Source organism: Ambystoma mexicanum, chromosome 1p, assembly GCF_040938575.1.
Source record: "Ambystoma mexicanum isolate Mex_15411 chromosome 1p, UKY_AmexF1_1, whole genome shotgun sequence".
In the NCBI taxonomy this organism is placed as follows: domain Eukaryota; kingdom Metazoa; phylum Chordata; class Amphibia; order Caudata; family Ambystomatidae; genus Ambystoma; species Ambystoma mexicanum.
In genome coordinates, this window is record NC_090921.1 from 1333834826 (window position 1) to 1333861001 (window position 26176).

The following is a 26176-nucleotide window of genomic DNA, read 5'->3' on the forward strand; positions in this document are numbered from 1 at the left end:
AAGCCATAACAATATACGTGAATCAAACCAGAAAAACAGCATGTAGAACAATTTGCATATGAGAAGGAAGGGGAGGAAGAGGAAGAGAGAGTAGGGAGTAAAGTGAGTGGTAGGAAGAGAGGAAATCTCATGGAAAGACGGGGGGGAAGATGAAGAGAACTATGACTGGGTACTAGAGGGAGAGAGAGAAAGGTAAAAGGGGATAAGGTGTCGGGGGGAGGGGGGGTGAAGGAGTGATTTCAAGGAGGAGCGGAAGGAGGAATAGGTGGTGATGGAGCGGTTGGAGAGAGGTAGGGAGTTCCAGTGTAAAGGGGCAAGGAGCAGAAACGAGAAGAGGCACAAGGGGGTGGGGAGACAGAGTAAGAAGAGATCAGCAGAACAAAGGGAGTAAGAGGGGGTGTAGAATGAGAGAAGAGAGGTATGGAGGGGCAAGGTCATGAAGAGATTTAAAGATGAGACAAAGGAAGTGAAATTTAATTTGGGAGTGGAAAGAGTGTATACCTCTGGGTGGGCTTCCTTTATTGAAGGTGATGATTTTGCCCTGACCCTCCCAAGATTTGGACATGATTACTTGACTTACCTACCAATGGGTGTACCAAAGACAACTTAGGGATTGCCTGTTTGCCTAGGTTTGAAACCGCCTCAAAAACTATCCATAGGGCTAGGAAAGTCTTCCTAATGGATCTCTACAATAACTGCCTATTGGATGGTTTGAAAATAACTTCTGAGTTGTGCATAAATGCTCAGTTAATTAGTTTAATCTGGCCACGTTTAGCTTCTTGCCGGGAAGGTTGCATGTCTAGAGGCAGTCGCCTGACTTGAAAGCTATATGGAGATGGAAGCACTTGGTAGATTAACCATTCATGTTGACTCTCAACAATAAGGGAACTGTTATAAGTGCGCTACAGAAACTAGACCGTTAAAGTTTCTACTTCAAAGATTCACATCAACTACAAATAATTGCTGCAAAAAATCTGTTACATACTTGTAACGGTCATTTTGGTACATACACTCTCATTTGACCCACTAAGACTACCTGAAATAATTGCAGGTGTTTCACTGGTGGGCTGAGTTGTTACAAACAAGGACTACAAAAAAAAAAAGGATTTTGTAAGGAATGGGCTACTCGTTAACACTTTTGCATAGCTGTGTGCATCTTAAAGCAGCCACCATCACTATTCCTGAATGAGAACTGATGAGAAACAAAAGAATCTGCACTGACCATACCAAATATAAACGGGGAGGAAGAGATCTGAATTTTTGAACTTTTACCCAGAGAGGGTGTAAGAAACGAATATTCGACAAAGCAACAACTGAATATTCTAAGAGCAGAATTATTAGCACCCTGGAAGGGGATGAATGATCTTTGGAAAGAAGCGAGTGATCATACAAGTAGAAAAGTTCATATTCAGGAAAATACTGCACAATTGGAGACAATTTTTTCAATTTGATCTCCTTTGGTAACTTGTTCCAGCGTCTGGGTGCAAGGCAGGAAAAAAATGTTTCCTTGTTCCAGTTCTTTGTTTCCAATGTGCTAGCTGATAATGTGGAGATTGGTGGTGCAGGGCTCTCTGAAGAGGAGTTTCTTTTCCAGGTAGAGTGGTATTTTGGTTGACTGCACCCTGGTATAGAATGTGTATACCTGGGGATTTTATGGCAGTATCCTGCATCTGAGGTGTGTGTACTTTGCGTTTGAAGGCAAAAGCTGGCATCTGATGCAAGTATCCGTCAATACATTGGAAATCCTAGCATTGGATTTCTGGAATTGGTAGGAATACTTGGCAAGTGATTGATTAGAGTAACTGCTGTTAACTGCTATGAGATTCTGTAGGTATAATAATTCATGGTTGCACAAAATAAGTTCACTATATATTGTGACAAATCCACAGATGTCGTCAATGATCCCCTAGGGTGGTGAGCCCCTTTCCATGAAGCCAGGCAGGTGAGGCCGCTACCCTATATCCCCCTCCCCCTTGGGGGTGCTACTGAGCGGGTGGAGCTCATGGGGTGGGAATTAGTGACCTGGGAAGAACCCGCTATCCCCATGGCCCACTTTACCTTACTCCACCTTCATCACCAACCCCCTACAAAACCATCCATAGTGTTCTTATCTGTTTCCTTAAAACTAGTAAGTTAGGAAGAATTAGAACGAGGAAGAGTGTGGACTCCTCAATATATTCCTTATGTACCGAGACAAGCTGACTCACTAGGAGTTCTCAAGATCAGTACTGGGACGAGGAAGCAGTGTGGAAGCATAGAGAGCACTAATGAGGACCTGAACAAACGACCTAGATTTTTCTGTCCTCTGATTGGGCACAACTCGTTCAAAAGAGAGGAGGGGAAACTTCGGCGGAGAGAAATACCTCCCTGGAGGACCCAGGCGTTGCGAAGCCAGTGTGCATAAGCCGAACAAAGCAGTCAAGGATGGGACGCTTTCCTGTCTGCAGAGCCGTTCCTGAGAGGTCCGCTGTTGTCTGGTTTGTGCCTGGAAGCAGGAGAAGGAATTGCCAGCTCGTCTAGATAACTGGAGCGCGTGGTCTGTCTGGAACGTGCCGCCTGAAGGCAGGAAGCCGCTGCAGAGCTGCTGCAGATCCTGAAGGGAGAAGGAGGTAACTGAGTGTGGGCGAAAGACCCAGAAGCTGCCCGACCCAAAACCAGTGAGCACCTAGAGGAGGGTTGGGAGACCTGGAAGCTTGCTGGGAACCCTGAGGGATCGTACTGCTGTGAAATTCAGTCTGGAACCCGCATCCAGTAAGGAGTGACATCAAAATTTATCTTTGTGGCAGTCCCTCATGGACTGAGAGACCAAGGCTGCCGAGACCACGAGAGAGAGAAAGAAACCAATATCAAATGGGTATGGGACCCAAGAGGAAGAAACCAATACGACAGGGTCTGGGGCACGACAAAAAGAATATCTGGCAGGATAATGATCTGGGTATAGTTATTGGGAAATGTGTGCTGTTGTGTCAACGATCAAGTACACAATAATGGGGGAAGGTGTGTCAACACTCTCCCCCGAACCACAGAAGCCGAATGAAGTCGGTCCTCCACCCGTGGTTGGCCCAGATACCTGATATACAAACACAGGATACCACGTGCCAGCCAGAGGGGGGAAGAGGGTTAGGGAGAGGTTTTGGACGGGATGGGGGATGTTAGGAACACCGGATAGAGGGTTAGAAAGTGCCTAGTTTGGATAGGACCGGGGAAGGAACAGGGAAGAAACCCTACTCTGTCTAATATCTTGTGAAATACCATAGACCATAACACAAACTCAGGACATCCGTAGTGCCCCTTAATACAGGCCACTGATGCACCTTCCTTGAACACATTTACCCCCTATACCCTTTGATACAGACACAGGTAGTCTTACAGTACATTAACCACATATATGCAAGCAGAATGAAACAGACTCATGGGATGTTCTCCCACATGAAGAACATAACTCATGGCCCTATGGGCAAGCATTAGCAACACTTACAAACATAAAACATATACTGCCATAGACCTGGACCAAACACAAACATTGTGCTGTGTTACTGAACACACTCGGAGTAATCTACTTAACAACACTGATACTAGAGTGCTGCCTGTATTTCCTTCCAGTGCTAGTGCCACAGGCATTGAAGCACCAGTACTCTGCAAACCAATATGGCCAGCACCACGTTTTCTCTCCGGACAGTATTGTAATCAATGAATTCTGAGCCCATAAGCAATGCGCATCAAAAGTTACTGCCCCTTTTCAATAGAGAATACAATAAACATAGCACCAGCTTGGGCCGTGTAATCATGTGAATTCATAAACCCATCCCGCACTTATCTTTCGTCCGGGAAGCTCGCAAGCCTTCCCGGACGTAATCTTGGGTAGCCCTTAGCAGACGCGCGAGTCCTTCTTCCGCCGTGGCAAGGTCCAAGTGATCACTCAGGGGAAAATTAAGTACCGCACGTGTCCTCTTTTCGCTGCTGTCCGCTCGCATGGTCTGCTTAGAAAAGGACAAATACAGGCGCGAGCAGCTTCCCTCAATCCTCCGGCATGATTTCGTATCATAAATCGGAATAGCCACACCTGCCGTGCACCGTTGGCCCTTGATAAGATGTTGCTAATTAGTGACAGCTGGCCACATTCGCGCACGGCAAGAACTACCAGATGTCCCAAAGACTGCTGGGAAAGGTAGTTTCTTTGCCTGTATACAGTTTTCTAAGCTTTCCGGAGTCCCTGACACCTCTTCCGCCTCCTCCACCCCATAGTCCTGACATGTTGTGAAGGGTTATGTGTTGTTAGTTTGTTGTTGTAGTGTGGTGAAGTATGTCCGTATTGTTGTGCAGTGTTGGGGTTGTTTGACTTTCTGTTTGGGAAGTGTATGCTATGGGGAAAGTTGAGGTTTTAGAGTTGGGTTAGCAGGTTTTTCCTACCTCTGTCTTTTACAGTTCTATGCTTATCCTGTGTGTTTGGTATTGTAGTTTGTCCGCTTAGTTGGCGGCATGTTGAGGAGTGAGTTTTCCGCTGTTACTCTAGTGGCATGTCTACCTGACTGATGCTGGCGTGCCCCCAACCTGGGCTGGCGATGATTGGGTTAGAGGGTTCTGGTCATTCCCTGCCTGTCCCTTGGGGGGGTCCTTACCTAAGTTTCCTATTTTGACATGGGTTGGTGGGGATCGCCCCCCACCCTCCGGTTAGGAGCCATTAAGCTAAAGTCTTGGGTTACTCCTTAAGGTTCTTGATCCCCTGGGTGCATGCTTCCTAGATGCTGCCTTCTGATTTTGGAGCAAAGAGCCACGTTTTAAGTAGTTTCCCGAATTCCAAATGATCCCCTGTGTTGCGTATGTATTTTGGTAGGTCGTTCCAGGTTATTTCTGCTTGATGAGAGAAAGATGATCCTCAAATTTTCTTTGGTTCTATGCAAATGTTGCTTGATCTCAGTGGTCTTGTTGGACGGTAGACCGTTATTTTCTCATTTAGGAACTCTGCTCCTTCGCCGTGGATTGTTATGAGGCCAGGAAAGAGAAGACGCTTGTCCTGGCATTTTGGAAAACCAGTGAGAAACCTCAGAAGGGTTAAGGGGAGGCAGTCATCCCCCTACCACCATGAAGATACAATACTTTCTATGTGCTTTGCTGCAATCCCAATTCAAGGAACTTTTTTGAAACTTTGATTTGTACACTTTGAGTAGAACATTTAATTTGCATTGTCCAGAAGCGAACTTTGGGCTTTCTTCCAGAAGAAGGGAGCCATTCTTCTGGACCAAGAAGACCATCCCTTTTCCATAAGTTTAGTTTATAGTGTAAGGGTTGGACACAGGTTGGTGGTCTCTTTGCTTTAGACGGACATCCTGACATACTCCTTAGTATTTGGTTGAGGCAGGCAAACCGCTGTTTTCTCACTAATAAGTCTATAGCCAAAAGCATGCCACCTGTGTGTCGGTCTCCTACTTGTACGCCCTTATAATATAGATTTAAAATACCCTGCACCCGCTTTTATCTTAACTGTGCCTGTCAGAGCTGCTGGAATGTGAAGTATTAATAATCTTTCCTCTTCCCTATGTGGTCTTTTGAAAACAAAAATGCAAAAAAACATAAACTGCACCTTTTTGAAGCAGTTCTGTCAACCCAAATATTCAAATCGGCCTTGCCTAATAGTTGTCTTTTGTCAGGGTTAATCCAGGGGAATCCTGGGCCAGTAAACTCTTCCTCATATATCAAGTCCTTCAAGAGTCGCTTATTCATTTTTTTGAGCAGTTTTAGATTTCATATCCTTGACTAGACGCAATATTTGTTATAGTTGCTATTTTTATGATTTTGTAAGTAAATTGTATTTTATGAAAGAAAAGTTGTTTAATTTCGAACACATTACCTGTAGCGGCTGTCCTCAGCAAGGTGCCTTTACAAAAGAGCATTGTTGGATATGGTGATGTAAATTACATTGCCAAGGAGTAAAAGTACGTACGTATTCCAGGTACCTGTGGAGTGGACAGTGTTTATAATACCATTGAGTGCCTACGGCCAGTATTTACTTATTTCAATTTAGCAGTTGTGATGCTCGAGTGCAAAAGAAGTGGGGTTAGATAGCTAATTAGGATAGGAAGGTGGGGTGGATGGGTAAGTAATGGGTCTCCTACCAAATTGTTGCAAGGAGCCTTCCAATTTAACTTGTCTGTGAAGGTTAGTAGATCATCCAGTTTCATTGTAGGATTATCATTATAAGCGTAAATATAGAATCTCTGCATTGGGGATCCCACACACTTCAAAATATTTGTATTTGAAAAATAGAAATTACTAAGGGCCTCATTACGACCCAGGCGGAGGACCATGGTGCTATTAGCACCATGGTCCATGCCGGTGTCCGCCATGGCGGAATGGGGAATTACCACCCCATTCCAAGGTTGGCGGGGCAGTAATTCCCCATGCCGCCATGGCCCTTCCGCATTCCCATTTTTGCCCCATGGGGCTCAATGGGAGTGGGGAAGGCGCTAAGTATGGTGCCGCAAATTGCGGCACCGTACTTAGCCACAAGGTCCCTTTGCGGGTCCCTAATTTAACGGCTGGTAAAACCAGCCGTTAAGGTCGGGTCCCGCAAAGGGACCTCGTAATTAGGCGCTAATAGGTTAACGGCGCCGCAGCCTTTTACGGCACCGTTAACCCATTAGCGCCTGGGTCGTAATGAGGCCCTAAAATTTGACATTGTTTAATAGTATTGCATCTTTTTTTCTTTAATGGAGTGAAAAAAGTGAGGGCCACTGCTTTTGTGTTCACTTTGCAATGTATGAAACCAAAAGAAAACTAAAGTAAATGAGGAAATACTTAAAATCCAGACAGGTCAATGACCCTTTAAGAGAAAAGCTTTCAGAGTGCCCCGTAATGCACTGTATGGACAGTAGGTCATCAGTTCATTTTTGTAGAGATGGTGATCCTATGTCAACCCAGTTAGGTGTTTCCAATCCACGGAAAATAATCCTTGACACCAGCAACACTTAGCTTACTATTTGGTTCTAATCTGACTTTTTATTTTTAAAACATTTTTTTTAAGAGAATCGGCTTTATTCAACGTGTTTTTTTTGTGGTCATTTAGTCTTGACAAAAATCTGATATTTTTCCTTGCCTTTTTTCTAGGCTTTTTCCTCACACATTGCCTGTTTGACAGATGTACAAAAGGTGGGGGAGAGATGTCAAAATGGGAGGGAGGGGCATGACATGTGGATGTACTGTTTTCCAGAAGAACAACTCATAGAGGAGAGCTAGGTGAATTAGGACATGCATCGAAGAAGACTGACAAGGGGAAGCCAAGAGATTTTAGGCAAGATTAAGCATACAGATCAGCGGCTTCAGGGTCTTCTTACTCTACTGAAAGGCCTAGAAGTAAGAGGACTGCCTTGTTTGGTCAAGCAAGAGAAGACACAACGAGACACCCTGTGCAGCCCCTCAGTACTTCTGGGTCCCCTGGTGGTCCTTCAGCCTACCTGTGTGAGAAAAGGCTCACTAGTGATTTTTTTCCCTCATTGAGTTGTTCTCTATAGTGTTGTTCGTTTTGTTACCTATGCAGTCAATGCCAAAACATTCCTCAATCCATCCAACTTTAAGAGATTATAAACTTCAATTTTCAGTCTTAGTCAGAGACCGTCTTAAAACATCTACTTCCAAGTGAAGGGTCCTTGTCTACGCCTCAAGATCCAGTGATAAATGTCTTATAAGCGTATCGACTAAGGACACCCTTCAGGCGCTGCCACCTACTCGGGCTCCCATCCTGCAGGTCCTTCAAGATTAGCATCTCCGTAAGGCAGTGCAAGGATGCCTGAAACAGTAAACCTAAAGGCTTGCTGTGGGCCACGCTCTTGCCTTTGGAACAAGTCTATGCTGAGCGACATGGTTTCGATCCCAGGCCCGGTGCCTAGAAACTGGGGGAGAAACCGCAGTAAGAGCAATATCAGTAACAAACAAATGAAGATACTGGAATCCTCCTAGGCCAATAAGATCTCCAAGTTCATTGCGGTAGAGCCCTTTCGGCTCCTGCAACATCGAAGTTATGACTCCTCCCAATACTACTACGCCAATGGATTAAAATGGGTCATTTTACTCTCCTTCTCCTGTACAATCGCTGAAAGTCAGCATGACATAATATTGAACTAGTTGCTGATCGGGGCAGCTGACCATTTGAACATACCATTTTCATTCTCAACAAGGACTGCATTTTTAGACGCTTCAGCCTCAAAACCTTTACCCTACTTTTAGCTTTGACATTTATGGAAATGGCATGGAAAGTTTCTATTACTGCTGCATTGGTCAGAGGTATGAAAATCGTGCAGAATGAGAAGTACAAAGCTCCAGATCAAAACCACTTTTTTTAGGACTGAAAATCTGTCTCCAGATTGAAAGCATGTGGCGAACTCCTGCCTTATCTCTGTATTTCTGGTCTTCTACTAATCCACTTGTCAGGGATAGTGGATAGGAAGAACGTTTGCCTGACACCATCCAGTGAATTACTTGGGGAGTAATTCAGTGAACAGTTGGCTATCCCAGTTTTTGCAAATACGTAAACTGGAAGATCAATTGGAAGTCATCAGGAAAGACAAAGTGGTTTGGAACCAGGTCATTGGTACTTCTGTCCTTTTGGCAGAACTCTTTTAGAGAATATTGTCAGTGTGTCCTTTGATCCGTCAGATCGAATGAACAAGATTCCAGCTTTTGACTAATGTTGGGGTAACTTAAAGGAGAGTTAGCTTAGGCAATTTAAACTGCTGCATCCCTTATAGGATGGGAAGCCCACATGTGCCATCTGTTTTCTTAAGTGTCCAAATCTGTACAGAGATTTTGAAAGGGGCCAAGTGTTCTTTTGCAAGAGTATGCTACACCTTTAAGTGGGAGGGATTTTTCACATGGTATTGGAAGGGAAGGTGCCCCCCTACTTGTCCATAGAATAAAGAACTGTCATATTTACTTCACTGAGGGAAATTGGGCGTTTGCATCATTCACCCATTAGTACCAATCTCTCAGCCCTAGCACCCTTTTGAAAGACTCCCACCAAAACGCCCTTTTTCATTGTACTGGTGATTAACATTGCTAAAAGGTTTACCCTTCAGTTCTTAAACGGTCTTCCTCCTGGGACTGATCATTGTTTTGTCTAAGCTAATGGAGGGTCGGTCTTCTTTTCAGCTACTTCCAATGGTAGATTGGTAGCACTTAACCAATGCAATTACCCTTTTTAGAGCCGGTAACATAAGCCAGACGTGAGGGGCATATTTAGTATTTCATAAGGATAAAGTAAGACGCCCTTCATTTTTCCTAAAGTTGTTTCAGATATCCCTATAAATCAAACTATTAACCTTCTCTTTTTTCCAGTCCTTGCTCCAGCTGAACAAGGTTTGCACATTCTAGATATTAAGAACATGACGTTTTATCTAGATAGAATTAAGGCTATTAGGAAAACCAAACAACGGTTTGTGAATTACGAGCCTGCTATGTGCCTTACAGCTTCTCAACAATCTATTTGTAAATGGGTTATCTCCTATATTAGCTGCTGTTATCAGAAAGCAGGGTAGACCACTCTCTTCTATGTATGTACAGAGTGTGCTACATTCGAAGAAAAGTTTTATAGAGAAATGTGCCCCTTCTCTATATTTACAAGGTAGCAACATGGAGGGTCCAGTTAAAGGATTTCAAATCTTTGCTGTCTATACTTCTCCACTACTCGATACGCCAGTGTCAAGCTTTGCTGAAAAACCTATTTGGGTAACCTGTGTGCACCCCCCCCATACACTTTCTTTCGCCATCTAACAAAGATGTACCGTACCCTCTGTTTGCTTTTATTGCATATGAAAAAGTGTATACATTTTCCTTGCCACACCTGCGGTGTGATGGAAGGTTGCTATTCTGCTCTATTTTAATGGTTCATAATGAAGATCCACAGAAAGGGGAGAATACAGATCTTCTCTGTAATTCTAGTTATCAGCTAGATGCTGAGTAGCAATGACGTGAAACTTTGAAAATCACTCTTCATTGTTGTGCAAATTACATAAGTCACTTGTAGGATGATTTTGACAAATAAATGCAGCTACATCGAAAACTGAGAATAGTTTCATGAGTTCGAGGATGGGGCAGGTAAAGAGGATTTGCACGAACCTCTGCTAAACGTCTGATGCATTTTTCTATAAAACCTGATTAAAGCGCATGGTTTTTTCACTTTAACCAGCTACCTCAATACATCTACAGAATACAATTTTAATACATTTATTTAAAATATGACCTTACCAAAATTAGAACGGTATATTGTAAATGTATTTTTTGTACTGTCCAGAAACATGTGGGCTTCCCATGCTGACAATTAAATTCAATTAGCCTACCCTGACGATACACCATTCAAACTGTGCACTGAGAAGAAAATGGTTACACCCGCAGACCAACTCAAGCGCCCTTCGAGGAGATGTTCTAGATAAAGATGTGTCAGAATACTGCAAACAAAGTACTTTAAACTAACTGTGTTTTGGAAGGATGTGTCCTACACTTTTGCTGTGGCCTGGTGTATATGGATGGCTGCTATTTTCCTTTTGCTTTTGATTTTGACTTTGCGATGTGGTGTTTTAGTCCCTTTTTATTTTGGTTTATTGCATAGTCCTGATATTCCCAGCTCAAGATTTTGGAAATGCACCAGATTCTCACAGTGGCTTCATTTCAAGTTCCATTTTGAAAATGTCTCGCCATCTGTTGATGATCTGGAAATAGAACGGTTTTATGGTGTCCACGAACCATTCTGGAACAATCACCACCATATATGTCTGTATTCAAATGAGCAAGCTTTGTTCACAACAGTTTAATTGTGCACATATAAGACTGTATCACTACATTCATTTTCGTCTCGTGAACTGGGGATTATGTAATTATTTTAACATGTTGGGATGCCCTCACTACTGTGGTTGTAGCAGTGATTTTTGTAAATATTAATTTTCGTTCTACCTCCTCACCGTCCCCTTTAAACCAAAGATGGCTTTTGGCCCAAATGTCGGAAGAAGGATGTTTACCACTCTTTGCATCCGTTGCTTGTCTTGTTCTTTCCACAAGGCTATTTCTAAGGAAATGTCTTTGTTTTACAGTTTTTGTTTTTTGCTCTGTGGGTCCAGATATTTAATCCAACAGTTTCCTACTCTATTGTTATATCCTTTGATCTGGGATTCATTTTTCTTGTCCTAAAGGGTTTGTGAGAATAAAATAACCTGAAAAATGTGAGGCGCAATTGCCACAAAGTTAAATGGCAAGAATGTTTAAAAACTGCAAGTAAAGAAGTAAAGATTGGTGGGTGGGGGAAGAAATTTTGCAAATTCAAAACTGATGCAGAAATCTGAGCAGGTCTTATGCATAGGTGTTCAGAGATGGCAGGCCTGCAGTGGCACAGCCTTAAAAAAAAAAAAATCTGTTCCCATCTGCATCTCTGCTTATCCTCCCCTCAGGTTTATTCCCCTTTCTACAGCGCTTTGCAGTCTCCCTCTCTACCATGGTGGTGTTGCCTGCTTTTATTTTGTTTTTCTTTCCCAGCCCCCCGTTGTTGTGTCCGAAGAGGAATTACAGCTTCAGCTTGCCCTAAACATAAGCAAAGAGGAACACGACAAGGTAGAGCTGCCTTCAGATTGGTAACAAACTGGAATACTGAAATACAAAGATAATCACAATTGGCAGGCCCTTGCTGGCAGCCCCGCACTCACCGATTTGCTTCTCTGTTTTTGGCTGGGGCTGAGACTGACCTGGTGCCATGCGGCTTCAACTAACCTCTTTACTCTGCTTTCCTTTTACTGATTACTTGTTGAGTGTTGGAAGTTGGAGAAGAGCAAAATGAGGTTTATAAACTGGCTGTTACTTTAAGAGTTCAGGAAAATCTTTTCTCTCCTCTCTCTCTCAATGACTATTTCTGAGACTGATGCCATTTCAATTGGGTGGCATAAGTTGATGCCAAGTAGTTGATGTAAAATATTTTAGACCTATTTTAGTCATGGTTGCCAGCGCAGCACTCATTTTTAAATCAGTATGTCTGATATGCAGTCCATGATCAAAAAATGAACATGATTTGCATGATCTTGGCATAATTTGGCACACCCATATTTAACAATCTGCTAAATCTGTGCTCCAAGCAGAGATTAATGGGCTTTGGGGAAATAAGCATCTGTCCGTCACATACCCGTACTCAACGATGGCCATATTATATCCTCAATGCTCTTATCTCCATTTGCCGTCTCACCTGTTCTGTGCCTCTTTGTTAACACATTTACTGTCCTTAATGTGGGGATTACTTGTAAACGCTGTGATCTGCAGACTTTTTTGCTTTGTTTTTTTTTTTCTATGTGCCTTCTAAATTGGCTGTTTCCTTTCATCGGTACTGCTCTTGTTCTTCAATGTGGGAATTTTGCATTTACCATGATGTGGTACCTACTGATTGTTTCACAAAGGTGGGAGGAGAAGATAGAAACAAGCTGTATTTAAAAAGACCTTTTAACATCTTTGCAATTATTACTTCCAATGGACATGTGGTATCACAGCTGCAAATGTATTTTATTACGAAATGCAAAAAATCTAAGTCATGGTTATACAAGGGTAATGCTTCCCTGAATAAAAATGGTAGAGAGGTACACATTCACTGTGCTCAATTCTCAGTCCTGTTATTGATCTTTCTCGAAAAAAAAACATGCATGCAATGAGTACTCTTTTGTGTCTGTAATAACTGAAGTGAGTATAATTTCTTGGAATCCCCAAGTTTTTACTAGGCCTCCCAAAGCGAACGGTCTTCTTGACTGCTTTCAAGCATTTAAGTTGCTTTGGATGCCTTAGTTGCCAATTATCCATTTGATTTGTTGTTCGTACAAGTGCTTTAAGTAGTGAAGCTATGTACATGCAGAGTGTTTTATATTTAAAGCAGTTTTATTTTGTATGTGCAATAATTTTGAGATTTACCAATTGGACGTAGATCTTCTGTGGACAATTGAGTACTTTACCCATAAATTCCTGCAGCATCTTCTCAATGGAGTGATACTTTGTGGTGTATACGACTGTACAGTTAATTCATTTATTTGCTTATGTGAGCTAGGTATGTACAGGCTTGACAGATGAACAGGTAAGACAATGTCCTGTGAGCGGGCAACTGAAATGACATCTGCAGAGAATTATGCTGGCAACTTAATCAGCCGTGTCCTCCAAAAACCTGTAAGAACGTACTGCCCTACACAAATAACCTTTGACAAAACAGGTCCATTGGCCTAAACTGAAATGGATACTCTGTGCACACGCCTATTTTTTAAATTGAGTGCAAATCTTTTACAACATCACATATTCATCGATTTTTAGAAGCTCTGTAGAGCTTGTAGAATTTGCAGAGGTGTGAGATTTCCTTGGCTGCACAATAGTCAAATAACTCTTTGAATCCGAGTTTTGATTAGCTGGTCCCTTCAGGGCCTTTTTGTGTGTTTTTTTTACCTGTTAGTGCATGTGGCTTGATACAGACTTCACCTTTGTGTGAGATTGGTGTTGTATTGCACTTCAGATCACAATATTCTTGTGTGGAGTTCTTTATTCTGGTTAATCCCTTATTTTTCAACCCAGTCCTTCATGTAATAGTCATTTCATGATGAGGACTAGGTCTGATTTGAATGTGTTCAAATTCTGAACGAAAACTCACTTGATTACTTAAAGGAACTAGTTGTTATTATCCTGCTTAGACAAATAGTTCATCGGCTGGTAATTTTCCTACCAATAGCTGATTTGCATCCAGGGCATGTTGTATCTTATTTTGCATCAACAAATAGGTGTACCACTGGGAAAACAAATGTATATAAAATAGAAAGAAAGGTTCTTGGTCCGAGCTGTCCTTTCTAGACATGGGTTATAAAGTCCATAAATCCCATCACATCAAATCCTACTGCCTGCACTGTAAATATCCATAGGGTTCAAAAGTGGGTACATGCATTAAGTATGCCAGATTCTAGAAACAATTCAGTTGGAAATAGTGGGAAGAAAAAAGAGAATATAAATCATAGGTAGATGTCATATATCAACAGTAACATATGTCCTTACAATGCACTGGGTCAAAACAGATAAGTTCAGTCATAAAACTTGAAACAAAAATAAAAAAAACAGTACTAACCAATGTGCATCAATTCAAAAACATAGTCTCATGGTCTAAAGTTGTCTACCTAACCAGCTTCCTAGAATGGGTCATGCGATACCACGGGCAGGAAAGGTAAAGAAAAGGAAAGGATAGGGAAGGACCAGAATAGAAAAAGTAGTCCCTTGATGTGAGGCATTGCTTGTGTATTCCTCTTAGTGTTAATTACACATTGCTTCTAATCGTGAAAAAGTGAAAAGAAAATGTTAATTATATTGCGGTGGAAATTATTTCCGATGTCCTTCGATACATTTAAACAAAAATGTGCATATTATTTCAATCCAAAACAGGGGTGTAGGGGTTATATGTTTCAAGGGTCTATTTACACTTGGCGTAATCCCCCTGTCCCCCTTGGAATAAATGAAGGTGGAGGTAAAGTTGTCAGGGTCTGTCGACGTGCGGAACAGGGACCCATCCAATTGTGTACATGGAGCTGGTGACTCCTGAACGTGTAGTCCCCGTTGAGGTCAAGTTTCGGCGGTACTTGAACTGTGTGTGCCACCTTAGTCAGGGCTCATGTTAGATGACCCGTTGGTACTTTTCCTACCAATAGCTGATTTGCATCAACGGCATGTCCTATCTTATTTTGCATCTGAAATGGATGCATGTTGTGCACTAGGTTTCCCAGGCGGTTTTGTAGTTGATAAATGCATTCCAATTCAATATTATACACATTTTGGCTTAAATTCTGAATCGGCACATGTTTGCTATTGGCCTTGTTTGCGCGTAGGATTTCTTTGTTGCAGTGAATATTTTAGGTGAGTAATATGTTTGGCATTGTAAGGCGTATTCTTTGGAAGATTGTGTATTTCGTCTTGCTAGTCTTGCTGTTGAATGGTACATTCTTGGAGTTTTCATTAGCTGTACACCATAAATTGATCTAGGTTTGTATTTCTGGAGTAGTTATGGGTAATGGATTAATGCTTCAGTCCAGTTTTTTGTTTAGTGCTACATGCATGTTGTGCTGACACATGGCATCCTTTGCATATTGAGAAACGTTTTCATAGGTAGGGGCTTGTCTCTTTCCTCAAGTGAATTGTTTGCTCGTTTTGTTTGCCCACGGTTTTGCTAGAGTTGAATTTGGTTTCAGTCAAGATATACTCGGCTGTGGGGCTATTCCTGTAATGGGTACAACATGTTTTTCTAAATGCCTTTCATTGTGACGAGCACCTTCGGTTTAGCTATATCAATCTAATAAGCAGAGTCGGTGCAGTTTAATGTTCTTGTAGAAATGTGATTTTGGCCCACAGACTAACTTTAGAATATTGTGGTACAAATTCCAAACAAATCGTGCACCTCATCCCAGATCTCTAAAATATCTGGATGCCAGGTACAGAGAACATAAAATATTTTGCAAAGCAATAAAGAGTGATGACTGTGCGCAGGCATGGTTCCATCAATGTGCAGACATAGCCCCACAGATAACGAGGTGTATCGGCCACTTTTACTCCCTAAAAATACGCAAATACTCGCAACAAAAATAGGAAACCGACACATCGAACCCTGTCATTCTGCTTTTACTTTCACAGCTCCATGGATACATTAGGATAAGTAGTGTACATAGTGCCACAGGAAGAAACTCCTATTACTATATGATCTGAAAAGGTAAAAATGTGCATGATGGTGCAAAGAAATGTATTGCAAAACATTTCTGTTTTACAATTAAGCCATTTGTTTACTCGCTTATCAAATACTCTCATTGGAAATGGGACTTAGTTTAGAAAACTTAGAAAATGTTCTCCTAAAATACAGAGTAAAACACTTGCACCAAAATCTTGTCTGGGTTACTGCTTATACATACACCAGCAACCATACCGCAATCTCTTCTTCCTCTGGACCAGACTAGATCCATCTTGCTGCTTATTCAAATTTGTACAAGCTTTCGATTAATTGGAGGTTTGCACATCTGACCACTTCACCGCCAGTCCAGTGACTTCCCCTAGACAATGTGTTGATGCAGATCCACAAAATGTGTCAGTCCCGTTATCTCAGCCTGGCACTTTTGGCCTGATTGAACCCTTTGTGATTCCTTTTTTGTTATGGCCCTTTACAGACTTTATAGTTCTATGGAGGACTTCACTACAGCAGCACCTTTGTCCTTTAAGCGCTTGTTACATTGAATAAAAATGTCAGCAAATCTCTCTTCACATTCCCAAACTGGCTTGTTCTCTGTTGACGCGTCACTGGTGCCTGTCTTCTGGCTCTCACTCAGAAGTGCTGAACAGTCCTTATACCAGTGATGACTAATCCCGCCAGAAATTTGTGAATCCAGTGCAAGCTCTGACGCTGCAGAGGGGTTTTGATTTTGGCTAACACCTCCGGCCCAATGGCTGATTCGGGGTATGGCTGCACGATCTGTAACAATTCCATTTCTAACACTACTCTTCTTATAAGGGCTGGCTAGTGCAGTGCACTGAACTGCCTCCCTTTCCGGTACATATTCCAAGGTGGAGAGGCATGCATCCTAGGGATGGCCTAAAACCCTCTGGGCCTCTACCTCCATAATGACTCTGTTATGGTTTGTAGCACTTGGGAACCTTGTCGTCCTGCACCACATCATCCTCTCTTTGTACATTAAGAGCATTTTTCCATTTGTCTGTGTAGCCCAAACAGGCTCGTGGCAGAAGTCTAGGTTTGCACTCTTTTCGTGCCCTCCGAACTATGAAAAAGCCAGTTGAATTCTGTGGTGCCCAAAATGGTTAGCCTCATTAGGTCTCTTGTTTTCTACTCAGTTTTTGTTGGGCGTCTTCCACCTGGGCAGGAGTAGGACGTTGCCATATATGGTTGTACTCTTTGCAGACTCTGGAAAGGCCTCTGTATTCTTAGAAATTGTTTGGACTGGGGAAGGAATCCTCGTCACCATAATCCACATCACACACAGAGTGACAATATGTCTGTGGCTCAGCTGGTTATCTGTGATTGGATAGTCCCTAAGAGTTTGAGTTGGAATTTTGCAGGTCATCTGATGTGGGAGAGGTCACACTCAGCCCAGGTTTTGTGCATTGGGCGGGGGATCTGGAGCCATTCAGAAAGTTTATCACCGGAACATGGTATGCATAGTCCACAGAGGGGTGCCAGGAAACATGTGCTGCAACAGGAGCGGCCAAAACCAAATCCTGGATAGCGAAGGTACACACCCTATCGGCCAGCAGAGGCCAGCACAGTGTCTCCCTCTTTTGAGCTGATAGGCACAGCAAGTTCAGTAGTTTACTTCATTAGCCATCCACTGTGCTAGGACTTCAGGCAGCCTCCAGTGCTGTGGAACTTTCTGGGGGATTTGGTTGAGTGAAATGGACTCTGTGGATTTTCTGCTATCCACCAGTAAGAAGGGCTTTGCTGGAGGTGAAGTCCTTTGTATTTTGTGACTCATCTGCTACATTTTCAGGGAAACCGACGGCCATCATCACTAAAACCTGAAGTCCAGTCTGATGGTATTCTGAGCCGTGAGGTTGTGAAAAGAAATTAACCGTTAACTCATTGGACTCCGCTGTTAAATGAAGCCACCTCTGCATCTGTGATGCCTGCATGCCCAACACCCCAACCAATAGTGATGGCAGTCTCCACCAACAGCCTAGACTAAACTAGGGTTGTTTGCCTTGATTTGGGTTCGAGGAGCTCGCTGCATATGTTTTGATGTAAATTCCTATCCTGCAGCCACCTTTTCCTTTGGTTTGGTATTGGACCTTGTATAGATGGGACATGTCTGGGACTTCCCTAGACACTTGTTATCGGTAGCTACCTTCTTCCTTAAAAGGAAACCTGTAAGTGCCATTTTATGAATTGTCATTAACTAATACCTAAACGCACAAGGCCCCATTGAGTACCTTTAAAACTTTGAAATCCACCAAAATACTTCGTTTAAAAAAATAAAAAAGGGTTTCTAGGATAGGGCTAGACTGATTCAGGCATATACATATTGAAAACACATGCTGTTGTAAAGTTGTAACACTGCAAAAAACCTCACATACTGCATGTATGCAAAAAAGTCCCAAGCACACGCGACCTGCTACTTTAAAACATTATTTTAATTCACATAGGTACAGTGCATCATAAGATAAATGAACATGCAAACATGTTCATCTGAATGGCGACCATGGAAGGCCGCTACGGGCTTCGTCCCACACACTAGGAAGAGGGGGAGGGGAAGGGGGAGGTGATTTTAGAATGTATATGCCCCTTCTCTTACACTACATTTGCCTAACTGCCGTGTCATTCCGTTATGGACAAGACCCTTGCAATAGGAAATTTCTGTGGGTCGATAAACACCTTGTGTGTAACCTGTGTCTCCCGCGAGTCCAAGACTTTGAAGGACCTATCTACTAAATGCTGGGCCCACTACGCCAGGCAGCTCGAGCCCATGGAAGTAGAGGGTGCCTTCATCAGCGACGGCAGCAATGCTGCAGTATTGGGGTTACTCCGGTTACCCAATTGCAGGCCCCCGACCATGGAAGACAGTCCGGCGGCCTTGTTATGGGGACAACACCGGGCGGTGGAAGTGCTATCAATATTTCCTCCACTAAACACACAACCCTTGGCCGAGACTCGACACGCGTGTCGAGCGGATGGCAACGCACAACGTCTAGGGAGAAGTCAGTGGAATCTCTGTCCTCTGGGCACTATTGATAGAGATCGCCACATGACAGGCCCTGGCCGTCGAAGGACAGTACAGACGTTGCCCGAAGAACTCCCACTGAGGGCCGATCGTCCGCGGGCGAGGCTCCGGTCCAGCCCACACCCGAAATTAGACGTTCTGCGTCGAGTCAGGTACAAGACCCCTTACAGTCAGGGGGAAACACGCTTCAGGGGGCCAGGGTAAAGAGAGGGAATCCAAGAAAAAGTCCTCTAAGACCCCTCATAAGGAGAAATCTCAGGATGTTAAGCCCAAAGAACCTGTATCTCATGATTCTCTGTCCTCCACCCTGAAAAAGAGGGTTCCTCATTCTACCTTACTTTCTCCCACAGATGAAGATTCAGGGCTCCCTTCTCACCTAGTTCTGCCCAATGGTCGGCTGAGGATATAGACCGGGACATGAGGAGGATGTCCTTCATGGCCAACTTCTATGAAAAGGACCCTGAATATTTCAGAAGTTTCCACTCCACTCCCGCACTGCAATACCCTCTGGGTTGCAGATCCCTGCTAAGAGGTCTCGCCCCGAGAATCCAGTGCAAGGCACAGTCATGAACCTCTATGACCCTGACTCCGACCATGAAGACCTCTTATTACTGGGATGATGAGGACCCTGAGGTCGACCCTGAAACAAATGTATATCTCTTGGACTCGCCTGTTAATCAGGACCCCCCTGGTCATTGACTCACCCATTACCAATCAACTCCTAATAAATGAAGTGCTCGCCAAGGCGACAGAGCATTTTCAGATAGATACACAGGAAGTACAACAAGATAAAGATTTTCTAGATGAAATCTTAGGAGATGAGAAGGCTGTTACGCCCTTTATCCCTCGCCTCAAGTCCATTTCGCGAAAAATACAGCCATCGCTGGAGAGCCCTAATCTTATGCAGCAAGAGAAAATGTTAAACCTGACCCGCTGTATGTCAGAGGGCAACTGAAGACTGATTCATTAGTTATTACTACAAGGAAGAGGGCTGATACTCCCCTAGCTTCCTCTGAGGCCCCGCCTGACAAGGAAAAGCAAGAGACTTTACACAGTGGGCAGACAGGTGGCTTCCTCCACGGCATTCCAGACCAGGATTGCTAACAATTCTACCCTTTTGGCCTTTTAGAACTGCCACAAATGGGATGAGGTGTCGGCCTTACTATCATCGGCCCTGGAACCACTTAAGTCTCAGCTTGCCCAGGTGGCCACGGAACGCAGGGCAGTGTCAAGCTGCTTATTAAAAACCAATCCTGCCGCCGCGGCCAACGCAGGTAGGATAATAGCAGAAGGGACTATTATCAAGCGTCACGCTTGGTTGCGCCTGTCGGGTTTTAAACCAAAGACGCAAGCTACCCTTATCAACATGCCCGTTGAGCCCAATGTGCTCTTTGGCAAGGCTGTCAAGGACGCCTTAAAGATGGCCAAAGAAGAATACGATGCTATCAAGTCATTGGGCCAACTGATCAATAAACCCACTGGCCAGAGGGGAAACTGGAATTTTTGTCGCTCATGGGTCCAAAATTCAGAGGAGTTCCACCTATAACCAGAGCCAAGGTACTGCCTGGGGAAACAATCGGGGTCAGTCATCCCAGAAGTACCCTAAAGGAGTGTGCACATCCTGCGGTCGCTACAACTCCTCCTGAGGTGGCACCCCACCTCAAAAGCAGTGACTATACGCTCCAGGTGCCCTCCCATGCCTCTCCATTAGGAGGGCGTATATCCAGCTTCACCCACGCATGGGAGGAAATCACCACAGACCGATGGGTGCTGTCCACCGTAACAGGGGCAGATATTGTATAGAGCTCCTCGACCAACCCAAGAACCATCCCCCACGACAAAAGACCCATTCCAAGGAACATCAGTGCATCATCCTCGAAGAAATCACCACGCTTCTACTAAAGGACGCCATCAAAGTCATCTCAGGAAACCAGGTAAACAGGGGTATTTATTCAATTTACTTCCTTGTGCCGAAGAAATATCTAACAATGCGCCCAGTATTCGATTTGCACCCTGCAAAAAAATATGCTAAGCCACAAAAGTTCTGCATGACTGTGCTACAAGAGGTAATAAATCTCCCCTAAAAAAGGGGATTACATGGCAACACTGGGTATGAAAGATGCCTATTTTCATATTTCAATGTTCCCAGCGCACAGAAGATTCTTGCATTTCAAGATGGCGAACCAGCACTACCAATTCAAGGTGCTACCCTTCGGAATAGCCTCGGCTCCAAGGGTCTTCACAAAGATACTGGCGGTGGTGGCAGCACACCTGCATAGGGAGGCAATCCCAGTGTACCCTTACGTGGACGACTGGCTCATTACAGGGGAGTCCCCCTGATTTGCAGACAAAACATCCATAGAACCATCAACCTCCTCTTTCAATTGGCCTTCTCCATCAACGAGAAAAAGTCAAGGCTCGTGCCAGACACCTCCAAACAGTTCCTAGGAGCTGTCCTAAATACTCAAGAGGGGTTGGCCTTTCTACCAGAGGAAATAATTTCGAAATTTGTTGCTGCAAATTCCTCAATATCAAGCCGTTCACCAAATAAGGGTATGCAAAGCAATGCGTTTGCTAGGCATGATGGCGTCTTACATTTACCTGGTTCCCAAGGCACGCCTTCTCATGCGACCCATGCAGTGGTTGGCGAAACAGTGGTCTCGGGCAAGTGGTCAGTGGGACGATCTAGTGGTCGTTTCGCCAACACTAGTACAGTATCTTTGCTGGTGGAAGAGAGAGAATATAACGAAAAGGGAAACCCTTCTACGACCCAGAGGTTCAGGCCGCCGTCACAACAGATGCCTCCTTAACAGGGTGGGGAGCTCACTACCTTCACCACACAGCTCAGGGTCTGTGGTCTCACAAGTTTGCTCAGAACCACATCAATCTGCTGGAACTTCTAGCAGTATTCAGAGCGCTTCGGGCATTCAAACCCCTCTTATCGAACCAGTCAATGCAGGTCCTTACAGAGGCTTAGTCGGTGAGTTGACCAAGGGATTTTAAGGTGTCGTACTCATCCTTTGCTGTTTTAAGTGCATCTTCGACGGCTTTGCCGAATAATAGGTTAGGCTCGACCGGCATGTCTTATCCGTGTCACCTGAGATTTTGGCTTGAATCCTGATTGTGTTAACCATGCATACCTCAATGATCGTACCTTCAGCGATTTTTCTACCGGCATTATCAGCTGCCTCGAAGTTAGTCTTTAGGAGACAGCCCGACACTGCCCTCTCCTCAGCTGCTACTTGCGCTAACTGGGACTTCAAAGGTTCAGGTGCGGAGGAAAGCAATGCAGATACTTCCTCCCACTTACGGCAATTATAACTTGCTAAGAGGATGGCACTGTTGGCTATCCTAGCCTGACAAGCCGCAGATGAAGCGACTTTCCTCCCTAGATCATAGATTATTTTGCTTTTCTTATCCGGAGGAGCCTCAGAGGAAGCAAGTGGGGTTCCCGCTCTCTTTCTAGTGGTGGTAACAACCAGTGAATCTGGCTTTAGTTGCCCCCTGTTATATAAAGGGTCAGAGGGAGCAGCGCAAAATAACTTCAACACGTGGATTTACTATACGTGTGAGGTTGGGTGTCTGCAAAGAAGGCAGAATTCTGCGCTGGTCTGATTTTAGTAAAGGGATGGACTGAATTACTGCCCTTTTTGTCTCTCCGGATTTGCTCTGTGAAATCCCTGGCCTCTTGAACTTCCTGTGTATCTATCTGGAAGTGTTCAGCAGCCTTTGCCAATATTTCATTAAGGAGAGGCTAGTTATCGACTGGAGAATCATTAACAGGAGGGTCCTTAGGAATTGGGAAATCTAAAGGGTAAGCTTCAGCCTCCTGGTCCTCATCATCCCCGTCGTAAGGGTCTGCAGCCTGTTCCTCCTCGAATTGAGGGTCAGGTTCTTCATGGCAATTTGAGGCATTTGGGTCATAAGGCTCCACCAAGTCCTGAAAGAGAGTATGAGAGCGAGCCCTCTTAGGAGGGGGTTGAGGAGACACAGGAGTGGCCCTGGAACCAGAAGGAGCTGAGGTGGGAGGGGTGTTCTTAAAACTCTGAAAATAGATTGGATTCTTTTCATAAGAATGTGCCATAAAGGTTATCCTCCTCATTACTCTTTCTGTCCTGCAAGCTCCATTCTTTGGAGCTTGGCATAGTAACAGAATGAGGGGTAAGGCCCATGTCCTCATCTGTGGGAGGTATAACCTTGGTCTGGGGAGCTGACTGAGGTTCTTTTGATTGTTTTTTAGCAGCCTTGTCCTCCCTACGCTTCTCGTGTGGGTATCTTTGGATGACATTTTGAGGTGTTTACCCCCTTCCCATGGGTAGAGGTGGTTTTACTAGCCTTCCTGGGTCCTTCCGCTTGATCCGACGCATCGTGTCGACTCTCTGAGGCATGATCCGACGAGGAGCGTCGAATTTCGGGTGTAGGGTTAGATGCAGAGCGTCTAGTTTCGGTAGTGGGTCGAGACACTGCGTTGTCATCAGACGATCGGGTCTCTGTGGCGGTTTGATGGATGACACCTTTCCCGTCCGAGGACGGCTGTGCCTTGTCGTGAGGCGACCAGGATCGGGAACACCCATAGGACAAGGATTGGGTGGACTGTTCTCTAGGTGTCGACCGTTGCCGATCGCTCGACACACGTGTCGGGTCTCGGCTGGAGCTATTGGGCTTGATGGTGGATGTTCGTGTTGCGCTTTTGCCGCCGAGTGTGGCCCCCACAACATGGCCACCAGCCAGTCATACGGGCTCGGGGGTCTGCGCCTAGGTAGCTTAAGCCGCCATGTGGCCCTCACCGTCCGATTCAGTGGCGTTGCTGCCATCGCTGAAGGCGCCCTCTACATCCATGGCTACGAGCTGCCTGGCGTGGTGGGCCCAGCGCTGCGTGGAGTGGTCCTTTAGGGTTTTATGCTTGAAAAGCCTACAGGCCTTACAAGATACCTCAAAGTGGTCCAGAGGGAGACACAAATTGCAAACAGTATGTTTATCCACCCAGGGGAACTTTTTGTTACATTTGGGACAGAATTTAAATAGAGTACTGTCCATAAAGTCAAGGTATGGCAGCGGGCGAATATATGTAGGAAAAAGTATGTATGACCTCCCCCTACTCTCCCTACTGACTGGGCCGAGGCCCGAGGTGGCCTTCTAAGGCCTGGGGTCCAACGCAGCAGTCTTCGACGGAAGTGTCTCCGATCGTCAGCGGCGTCGGTCTTCGGCGTTCGGTGAATAAAGGATAGGAAGAGATCTAACAGTAATTGAAATATATATAAGGCTGTACGCCGAAAGGAACTCCTCACACATGCGTCTGACTAGTATGGCGGAAAAAAACAATCTGTATGTATATAGTATTTTGGAGGCTTGTGGATCTGCTTAGAATCACATGCTTTGCATAGGGGACAGAGTAGTACTTTCATATTGCACATGAGGTTTTTTGACATTTGAAAAGGGACGTCGACCGGGCTTGACTGTAAACTAGCTCTAGTGTGATGAACCCTGCACCCATAATCCCTCACGCGAGGTCGTGCAAACTCTTTAGGCCCAAGACCCTTAAAGAGCACTGAACTAAGCGGTGGGTGACGTACACCAAGGTGGTGTAGTCTGTGACCGCTGCAGGGATCATCGAATCGGATCACAAAGGCTGAGGCAGCCGAGACGATTTGAAGCTCTAAGACATTACAGAGGAACATACCAGTTCCTGCATGCCTGTGCCCAGCCTCAAAAGGCAGTCGCAGCGTGCTGCTATGAGGCAGGCATACGGCGACGACGGCGTACACACACACACGCATGCACGCGCACACACACGCACACACACCCCCGAGCTGCTCTTCGACAGACCAGTCAACAGAGAGCCGCACGCCAACTGTAAGTGACCCTCCGCCCACTGATCCACCGTCGACCAAGTCCGCTCCGCCTCTGCAAGGTGTCCGTGCAGACGCGCTGGCAAAAGGCGTGCATGAACACTTTTTGACGGTGTAGACACTGAAACAGTTGTCGAAAAAACATGATTCTCATTCCCACACAGAAAATCACCAGCCTCTATGGACTAAAAAAAAGCACCCAGGGAGAACACCAAGGACACACCCAGGGCTGACTGTCCTACAGAGTTACCACCAGCGACCCCAAGGTTACCCCTCAGGTGGCCATCCTGGTAGAGACATCTTGGTCTTGGATACAATTTTAAGAAACCATGGCCAAAATCTCAATTTTTTGAAACTTAATGAGCAGGTTGCCCACTCCACAGAAACCTGTGGAGCAGCCTCCAGGGCCAGTGGTACTTACTCAACCCCTCACTTCCCCCCCTCACACCCTCAGGCTGTCACGCCAAGAGAGCCATCACAGAGTTCTTAGCAAGGGTATCTGCAGCCTGATCAAGCAGACCAAGACAATGTGGGTAGTCGACCAGGATGATGATGGTGGCAACACCTATCTACGAGACCAGGATGACCCAGGTCTTATCTTTCCAAAACCAACTGACCCCTCAGCAGTTCAGAGCGGTCATACTTCAACTATAGCAGACCAATTACTTAGTAATGAGTTGCTTAAAAAAGGCAGCTCACGAGGCCACCAGGGGGTGCAAGGATGACGGCAGCCTGAGTGTGAAGCTCTCCATTCACCGGGTCTAAAGGAAATCAGAGCCCCCCCTAAACAACCTCCCAGAACAAACACACCAGAGCTGTACCAGTGGGAGTACCCAGGGCACATTCCCATGCAGTTTGGGGTGCAACATCCCCCTGGGAGTTGAGATATGGCATGCAATAGACAGGCCGGGAAAGGGAGGAAGAGGTGGAGGTGCCATGCCAGCCTGACTGACTTGGGCTGGCTGCCGCACACAGTGATTGCAGCCCACGGTACCACTTGAGTCGTGGGGCACTGGGCCATCTACAGTTCATGTGACTCTGGGGAGAACGACCGAGCACTGGGGACACAGAAGAGCAGGAGATCTGAGAGGAGGAGGAGGAGCACGGCCGCGGGTGCGGCAGGATGCATAGAGGTGGGTGACTGGCTCCCCCCCACCCTGTGGAGCAGACGGAGCGGACCAGCGCCCCCCACTCCCAGGGCTCAGAGGCCCGACAGCTCATGTGGGGCCTGTGCCAGGGGCAACCCAATCCTGCCCCCTGAGGAACCGTGGGGGAGGGTGATTGGAATTGGCGAGGCAGAGTGAAAAGACTCCAGGGGAGTGGGGGCCACATGGTGACACTGGGAAGGCCAGTGGGAGGTGTGGGCCCCCAGTTCAGGGTCATGTGCCCGCCTCCCAGACGCCTCACTCCCCACCACTGCATAATGTAAAGAGGTGCTGGACCCCCCCTTCCTTCCACAAGGGAGCTGAGCGATCCAATGTCTCTTGCGGGGCCTGAAGTGGCCCAGTCTTGCCCCCAGGAAGCAGTAGGGGAAGGTTACTGGCGCTGGCGGAGTCCAAAGGAAGCGATTCCAGGGGGCTGGAGCCA

The 26176-nt window shown here is 45.3% G+C and overlaps 1 protein-coding gene across 8 annotated transcripts in view; it reads left to right on the forward strand.

The window, feature by feature from the left end:
• Positions 1 to 26176, forward strand: part of EPN1 (epsin 1) — an 835995-nt gene that overhangs the window by 461493 nt on the left and 348326 nt on the right. For 4 of the 8 annotated variants that reach the window (XM_069606952.1, XM_069606915.1, XM_069606959.1 and 1 more), the window contains one exon: positions 11515 to 11589. The exons of the other annotated variants lie outside the window; for them this stretch is intronic. In XM_069606952.1, the coding sequence (XP_069463053.1) occupies positions 11515 to 11589 (75 nt within the window). The remainder of the gene's footprint in view (positions 1 to 11514; positions 11590 to 26176) is intronic. 8 annotated transcript variants of the gene reach the window in all.